This window comes from Thamnophis sirtalis, unplaced genomic scaffold, assembly GCF_051295495.1.
Source record: "Thamnophis sirtalis isolate CommonGarterSnake01/CBP01778 unplaced genomic scaffold, rThaSir2_p1.2 scaffold_4, whole genome shotgun sequence".
Lineage (NCBI taxonomy): Eukaryota > Metazoa > Chordata > Lepidosauria > Squamata > Natricidae > Thamnophis > Thamnophis sirtalis.
Window position 1 is genome coordinate 125,887,403 of NW_028261384.1, and position 9,204 is coordinate 125,896,606.

Sequence of the window (9,204 nt, forward strand, 5' to 3'; positions counted from 1 at the left end):
ATTCAGAAAGTGATTCCAAATTCTTCTGGGGTAGAATTAACTTTGACAGCAGCCACAGCTCAACCTATGGAAGCCTTGATTTCCTTTCTTCCAGCTTCTCCTGATGAAAACATGAGCCACCCATCGTTTCTGGAGAATGAGAATGCATGCTATTACAATCAATACACATTAAACCAGCATCTAATGCCAGCACCACTTGTCTTTCAAAGGCGGTTTCCTGTCTTTCACCTGTCCAACTGATACTATCTGGCTTGTATAATGTGTTCCAGTCCATTGTCAGTAACTGGCAAACAGTTACTGTATGTTACGGGAATATCCTAGCCTTTTGATCCAAGGGTGAAATCCAGCAGGTTCTGACAGGTTCTGGAGAACCGGTAGCAGAAATTTTAAGTAGTTCAGAGAACCAGCAAATGCCATCTCTGGCTGGGTCCAGAGTGAGATAGGAATGCATATTTTGCAGTATACTTCCCCTGGATTGGGATGGGAATGGAGATTTTGCAGTATCCTTCCCCTGCCATGCCCACCAAGCCATGCCCACCAAGCCACACCATGCCCACCAAGCCATGCCCACAGAACCGGTAGTAAAAAAAAAAAAATTTCACCACTGCTCTGATCCCTGGTTCTTGTCCCCCAATGTCATTTTTTTCTCAAGAAGTTCATTTTTTATGCTGGCGATTAGAACATTGAATGAACAGCCTTAAAAAAAATCCCTTGTGAAGTTGACAAGAATTTCCGCCCTTTCTAGCCCCAAATATGAGGAAAATAGTAACCTTTTCTCTTTTTTTTTCACTTTTTTTAAATTGATCCAGGAGAGACAGAAAAGCAGGGAATCCGTCACTTAAGATCTGTGAGAAACGTCATCTGGATAGAGCATCAAGCCAAGTGTCTGGTCAAATTCAACAAATGTGTCAAGATTTGGAGAAACATTCCCTCATCATTTAACATTTTTATTAGGTTATAAGATAATATACAAAAGTAAATAGGAGGACACAGTGGTTGTGGGGGGGGGGGAAGGGAGAGAAAAAAATGAGGAAAAACTGGGGGAAAAGTAAAGAAGAAACATTGACTTCCACTATTGCGGTAAAATAAAGCATTAACATCACAACGTTTTGTTTTTCCTTAATAATATAAACTGACTATTTCTATAAAAACATATCGGTCTAATCGGTAAAACACAAAAATCAACGTTTTATTTTTTTCCACTTCAAGGACAAAACTCATAAGCGGTGTCTCTTTTGAGCGTCTCAAAACTCATAAGCAGTGAACCTACTTATATTCTTTCCTTTAACCAAAGGATTTCCTGAGCCAGCTTTATTTCCAGAAAATTGACCCTATGAAAAAATCCAAAGAGTACTCACCGTAATTATAAATTGGTGGATATCTACTGTAAATATATACTTGTGATTTACGTCCCTTCTATAAATTTCACCACAAGTAATTCCTGCCTAGACCATTCCTAAAGTATTTTGTCTGTTTCGAGCATAACCGTATTTGTGTGTGCAAAACACTTGTTTAGATTTAGATTTGTGATGGAGTTTTTCACTGTTGTGTTGCATGCTGCCCGGAGCCACATGTTTGTGACATGGAGCACTTATGTAAATATGCTAAAATAAATAAATATTTATTAGTATTATTTAGTTTCCTGATCCTCCTTATTAGAAAAAAGAAAAAAGGAATAGATATCACACAACCTTTTTTGTTTGTTTGTATCTGTGGTAAGCAGAAAGCTACACAATGGTCCCCTATGTTCACATTTCTGTTTTAAGCCATGGAAGAATTTAAATAATACCTATTTGGCCAAGTTCTTCTCTTTAGATAATTGCTTGTCCATTATCACCCCCATCTTCTGTTGACTCTTTCTGTATTTCATTGGCTGCAGTGCACCCTTCCATGCACATGAAGGCAGCTGGTGTATGGGATGTACTCAGTGGGGAAAAGAAAGGACAAGAGTCTAGATCATAGCATGAGGATCTCTCTTATACATCTGGTTTCTCTTGGGAAAGTATCCCAAAGGATTCACTTCATTAGTCTCCAAAACATCTTTTCTTCAGAGACAGGCTCCTCTGCCATGAAACATAGGACAATTCCTAGAAATGGTTGTTTCTTGAAGTGTATGAGGTTCTGAGACCCCCAATCTTCAAAGCATTGCATTTAAAAAACAAACAGCCTATCTTTTTCAATTCTTCCCAATCTGTCTATGGAGATTCTCAGTCATCGAGGCGGGGAGGGGTGGGGTTGCTACAGGTTTGCCCGGGTTTGGGAGAACTTGTAGCTAATGTTATGGCCACTTCAAATCCCAACCCTAGCTGGCCCAGCCCACCCTGGCCCTTTTTGGATGGGAGGTACCGTATTTTTTAGAGTATAAGATGCACTGGAGTAGAAGACGCACCAAGATTTTGAAGAGGCAATTTTTTTTTAAAAAAAAGTTTTTGCACTCTGCAGACCTCCCCAAAATGGCCCATTTTTCACAAAAATGGACCTGTTTTTCATAAAAAAGGGCATGTATAGCATTTAGGAGTTTTATAGAATGTTTCTGGGGGTTGGGGGGGGGATGAGCAAAAAATGGCTGGTTTTTCACTCATTTCTGCCCTCCCCAGCCCCCAGGAGCACCCTGGAAGCCTCCTAAAGGCTATGCATGCCCATTTTGATGAAAGGGTGGGGTTTCAGGAGGCCAAAAATGCTGTACTCGGTGTATAAGACACCCAGATTTTCACCCGCTTTTTTTGAGGGAAAAAGGTGCATCTTATACTCTGAAAAATACAGTAAGTGCAGGGACCGCATGGAGGCTCAGGGAGGGGGGAAACAGGCCTCCCGTAAGTTCTGGAAGACCAGAAAGAGGCCCATTTCTGGCCTCCAGAGGGCCTCAGGAGCCCGGGGGAAGCAGTTTTTGTCCTCCCAGAGGCTCAAGGAAAGCTTCTGGAGCCTGGGGAAGGCGAAAATGGCCCCTTCGCCATGGTCCAGGAGGCTGACTAGACCACGCCCACCATGACCTCGCCCACCCAGCAATCGGGTAGAGAACCTGTTGCTGAAATTTTTGAAGCCCACCCTTGCATCCAGGTCACGGTTGACCCAAAGGTGCTTTTTTCAAGACACAACTGGACTTTCTTTGTTTTTTTTCCTCTGAAGGCGTTTCACTTCTCATCCAATAAGCTTTTTCAGCTCTGACTTGGATAGTAGGGAATGGAAGGAACGTCTTCAAAGAAAAATAAGCATCTTTGGGTCTTCTCATCCTTCTTTCATCTTGTCTGCATAGAAACTCAGAAAAGGAAGCTGCCAGCAGCTTAGCTAGAACAGAACAAGATCTGCATGCTTGATACAGAATGCTGAAAGCAGATCCTTCAAAGAAACTATACCTAGGTGAACAGGATGTGGTTAGAACAGTATCTAGAAGCTTGTTGCAGCTTGGGCAGAGGGACAAGCAGGAATCTAGGTCATGTAGGTCATACTAAAAACACCTGAAGAGCACATGTACACGTATTATTCTAAGCCAAACAGCACAACTTGAATACGTGCTATTCATACTGAGCAATTCTTACTTATACCTGTGCTAGGATGAAAAAGGAACTTGTAACCAAGCCTTTTGCTACTGCTTAGAATTACCTGTAACCTGAAAATAGGATGCCAATCTTGCTCAGTGCTTTTCTTTAGCTCTTCAGTTTTGCTATTATTAAATTCAGCAGAGGTTTTTGCTTTTGATCAGAAATAAAGTGATAAATGTTCACTTTCCCCTCCCCTCCATTATTGGTTGGCTCTTGATTATCATGTGTACCTGCAGAATATGGAGGCTCCAGCAACCGAATGTTTGGTGACTGGGAACCAAAATATCTTGTTATTTATTTTTATTTATTTATTTGAATTTTTTTTGCACTATTACTGCTTATGAACAATTCAAGGTGGTGAATGTATCTAATCCTTCCTGCTTTTCCCCCCCTGCACAACCTCAACCAGAGGTGGTAACCAGCAGGTTCGGACCAGTTCTGAAGAACCGGTAGCAGTCAGAGAACCGGTAAATACCACCTCTTACTGGCCCTGCCCCCATCTATTCTCTGCCTCCAGAGTCCCAGCTGATGGGGAGGAAATGGGGATTTTGCAGTAATCTTCCCCTGCCATGGCCACCAAGCCATACCCACCAAGTCACACTATGTCCACCAAGCCATGCCCACAGAATTAGTAGCAAAAAATTTGCGTCCCACCACTGACCTCAACCCTTAGTCCAAATGGCTCGGACTAAGAGAGAGTGACTAACCCAAAGTCACCCAGCCAGATGGGACTAGAATTCAAGCTTTCCTGATTTCTAGGCCAACACCTTAACTACTAGGCAAAATACTCTTGTCTAAAGGCATTTGCACACTGCAGCCTTTAGTTGCTCCCTTCTTGTGCACAGGTCTTCAGCCAGTCTAGGAATTTCCAGGAGAAGCATAAAAATCAGTAAAATAAGCTAAAGTTTGAAGGGGGCAGGAAAAGGGAGGCTCTTTGACTAACGTTTTCAGTAGCTAGGCATGTCTTTGATTAACGCTCATCATTCTTTTGCTAACTGAGTTGTTAAGTGAGATTTCATGATCTTTCTTGCCACAATTGTTAAGTGAATCACTACAGTTGTTAAGTTATTAACACAGTTTTTAAGTGAATCGGGTTTCTCCATTGACTTTGCTTTTTAGAAGGTTGCAAAAAAGGTGATCACCTCAGGACACTGTAACTGTCATAAATATGTGTCGGTTGCCAAGCGTCTGAATTTTGTCTATGAGGATGCTGCAAAATTCACTTAACGAACGGGATACTAATTTAACAACTGCAATGATTCACTTAACAACAACAAAGGTCATAAAATGGGGCAAAACTCACTTAACAAATGTCTCACTTAGCAACAGAAATGTTGGGATCAGTTGTAGTCATAAGTCAAGGACTTTACATAAATAAAAATATATTAATCTATCTTTTAGGCTCAGATCCTATTTTTGGCCAAAGGACTAAGAACCTTGTTGGGGTTTAAGGCTAGCAAATGTTAGAACAGAGCTTGCTGCTAATTTATGGAAATTATCTTCTTTGAACTATCTAGACATGCTGATAAACATGGCCAATCCCACTCTTAGAGCACAGAAGTTGATTTTTCTCTCATCGTTTTGCCTCTCCTTTATCACTTATACTAGTTTCCTCTTGTAATCCAAAATATTGCTCATAAAATTGTTCTTCTTTGTCGATAGAGTCCAATTTGTATCTTTGCTCCATCCAAGTCACCAATCATACATGGTGGACATGTGGAGAAGCAAAGAAGTACTGGACAAAAATAAAGATATGTTTGGAAAAGGTGATAAAACAACGTATTGAGTTAAAACTTTTGTTGGGGATATTACCTGAAATGTATAATAAATAGAATACATATTTAATTATTCATATAATAACCACAGCTAGAATCGTATTTGCACAATATTGGAAAAGTGAAGAGATTCCTAATGGCAAGAAGGCGATTAGGAAAATATTAGAATGTGCAGAAATGAAAAGACTAACATTAGCAATTAAGGAGAAAGAACAAACTGATTGTTATATGATATGGGAAGTGTTTTATCAATGGTAAGAGAATAAAAAAGGAAACTGGAAATAAAAGAAGGCAAGAAGAAGAATAGACAATATATCAAGAGAAAATGACAATTGTTAGTATTAGTATGATGAGAATAACTATGTTTAATGTTATTATTTTATCTTTATTAGAAGATATATTAAAAAGGAAATGAAGATGTTTGCAATGTTTAGCTGTTCAATGTATAATAATATGTGGAAGGATGTTGCATAGAAATGTTTGTACCCAGTCAACACACTGCTTAAGGAAAGATGGAATGTTTATATTTTTAAAATGAAAAAATAAAGTGTTTTTTAAAAAAAGAAGTTGATTTTTTTTTACTGTAATTGAAGAGTAAAAACATGATTGGGATTCCCCCCAGGCATAAAAATTTCCTGTAAATCCATAAGGCACTAAATCTCCTTTGGGAACCTTTCTAGGTTTGATTTTCCTAATTAGTTTCTTTCCTTCTAAACCCAAGATTGGTGGCCAGAGATGTCTTCTTGTTATTTATCCAAGTTATTCCTCCTTACAACTGATCTTGATTGCCTCCAGGAATCTTTCTCTGTATTCTATTTAAAAAAAAAAAAAAAAAAAAAATTACCAATAGCAATTTATAATACTTTACTGGGTAAGGAGTGTCCACCTGGGAATGCCAGTAGAAGCTATAAATGACACACAACAGATTAATTCCAAACAATTAATCCTGTACGGACCAATATTTTGATCCATGTTGTATGACATGGTCTTGCTTACTGCAAAAACAACTTATTAATCCTCTAGGATGCCCCAATCAGGATCTCATAGCACCAAGATATTTCTTCATAAGGTTGGTTTGTAATACTGTGTCTGATCTCAGTTTGGTTGACTGTCTTATGGAAGCCTGATTTCTCAGTTGAGGCGAACATCAAGGACTCCACCCACATTCCTGGGAGAAGAAACAGAGCTAATAGTAAGTGATTGTTATTTGCCTGGACAGAAGCACTCTGCAGGCTTCAGCAGGGCTGGGGGAAGGCAGAAATGCCCCAGTTTTTGCAAAAAATGTGATGTGGGGGTGGGGCTCCGGGATGCCAAAAATGGCTGTATTTAGTGTATAAGATGCACCAACATTTCCATGCTCTTTTAGGGGGGGAAAGGTGTGTCTTATACTCCAAAAAATATGGTTGACTGTTTGTCAATCTGATCTGGGGGAATTTTCATAGTGCATTGAGTGGAACGATTCTGACTCATTATCATGGAAGGCTGAATTTCTCTCAGTGTTTAATTGCTGGTGCTGCCATCCATTGCAAGATGACAGCTCCATCCAGGAATTTAGGTCTCCTATGAGGCCACAAAGCTTTGTTTCTTCCCCTCTACATCTTCATCTCTGAGTCCAACCTCAGTTGTAATCAAAGGATCTTTCTTTGGCAACATTTCCAACCTTGCAAGTTGGCTTCTGTTACTTGCTGTAATGTTAAGGGGGGAAGTTCTAAAGCTGTATCTATTAACATATGTCTCCTCCTATATGTTTCATTTACATTCCGTGCTAAATGGAATAGTTTACTTTGGCTATTGTTGTGATGAAACATCTGAAGTTTGGTACAGAAGTCAAATATTTTGGTCTAGACAGTTGTTGTGTTGATGAAGTAGCAATTGTTTAATAATAACATGATATGATACTTAATAATGATACTACGATACTTAATGATACTTAGTAATAACATTCAAAAGGCTTTGGTGATAGAAAAAACTACAAGAAGTTTATATTTTATATTTTAAGTTGATGAATGATTTCCCTTTGTTTAGAATTATAGATGAGTTCCTAAGTTTCCCAGACGCCTCTCTTACCTGTTGTTTGTTCAACACTCTTTTGAGCATTTACTTAAGGAACTTCTTAGATAAGATAAACAATGCCAGAACATTTCCTTCTTGTTGATTTGGTAATTCTATTCCACTTTAAAATCCTTTGCTGAAATAGATATATTTTTAAATTGTTAAGAATGTTTTATCCTGAACAGGTTGACTTTGAAAACAAAAGGATAAAGAGGAATCGGTGTACTTCAAGACATGGGGAAGATTTTATGACTGGCTAGAGAAAGAAATCTAGAAAAGAAGGTAAGGGGAAGATACAGGTGACACACTATTACATGGGAAGAAAAGAGGGGTTGCCATCCCAAGAAAACAAAAATTGAGCTGAAAGAGACACCTACAACTACAGAAAAAGAAAGGAAGAGAGGAAGAGAGGAAGAGGAGGGAAGGAAGAAAGAGGTAAGGTGAGGAGGGTGGAAGGTAGAGAAAGAGAAGGAGAGAGGGTAGGAAGTGGAAGAGGAAGAGCAGGAGTAGGGGAGAGGTAAGAGAAGAAGGAAGGGAAAGGAGAGGAGAAGGAAGAAAGTAGAGAAGGAAGGAAGAGAGAAAAGAAATGGAAAATAAGGCGGTGCTAAAACAGGCCGATGGGGTGCTAAATAAAGCAACCCAAACTGCATATTATAACCTTTTAAATGGAATAACAAATGTACAAGAATGACAAATGTAAAGAAGAAGAAAAACTATGTGAATGTATACCTATAATTGTATGTAAGAGAACAAAAAAAAAAAATTTTTTTTTTAAAAAGGAAAAAAAAGAATTCTTTTATCCGGTTTCTTCTTCCTGATTCCAGATGGAGCTGACCAATGGAACTACAGTCCATGAATTCATCTTGCTAGGTCTGGAGGAAGGGAATCAAAAACGGTTCTTCCTCCTTATCCTTTTTACTATTGTCTACATCAGCACGTTGGCTGAGAACGGCACCATTATCATGCTGGTGCGTATAGACGCGCAATTGGCACAGCTCCCCATGTACAACTTTTTGGCAAACTTCTCCCTGCTGGAGATCTGCTACGTGACTACCACCCTGCCTCGTATGCTCTTCGATCTGGCTTTTCCTCGAGGGATCATCTCCTTCCAAGCCTGTTTCCTTCAGTTCTACATTTTCTACTCCCTTGGCAGCACTGAGGACTTCTTCCTCTCAGCCATGGCTTTGGATCGCTATCTAGCCATCTGCCACCCACTTTATTATCCAACAATTATGTCTCCAAAGAACTGCTCCAAGCTTGTGGCTAGCTGCTGGATGGCTGGCTTTTTGGTATATGCTGTCCCCATAATATTGATCTCCAGGCTGTCTTTCTGTGGCCCCAATGTCTCTGACCACTTTTTGTGTGATCAATGGCTCCTGTCCTTAGCTTGCCCTCCACTTGGAAATGTCCCCCTTATCCTCTTTTCCGTGAATATTTTCATCATATTAGGGAACTTAATCTTTGTAACTATTTCCTATGGCGTTATCATTGTCACATTGATCAAATCCTCTAACCAAAGTGGCAGGAAGAAAGCCTTCTCCACCATATCTTTCCATCTCATGGTGGTGGCCCTTTTCTATGGTTCTGTGGCAGGACTGTATGTAGCTCCAGGTGGGAAAGATCAGTCACGTGCCTCTAAAATAGTCACCGTCTTCTACACTGCAGTTACGCCCCTTCTCAACCCCATGATCTACTGTCTGAGGAACAATCAGATGAAGGAGGCCCTGGACAGGTTGGTGAGACAGGTGGAGCAATGGCTAAGAAAAAAAGATCACATCGGGACAACAGGAATGGAAAGGAGAAATCGAATCACCAGCCTTTATTATCACTGTTGTTAA

The 9,204-nt window shown here is 39.8% G+C and overlaps 1 protein-coding gene across 1 annotated transcript; it reads left to right on the forward strand.

The window, feature by feature from the left end:
• Positions 1-8,190: 8,190 nt before the first annotated feature.
• LOC148046410 (olfactory receptor 11G2-like) lies at positions 8,191-9,204 on the forward strand. The gene has a single exon (XM_087714717.1). It carries the CDS (start codon positions 8,191-8,193, stop codon positions 9,202-9,204), a length of 1,014 nt encoding a protein of 337 aa, XP_087570843.1.

What these genes read in the sequence shown, in the direction of transcription:
- LOC148046410 (XM_087714717.1), top strand. Translation starts at nt 8,191, where the DNA reads ATGGAGCTGACCAATGGAACTACAGTCCATGAATTCATCTTGCTAGGT.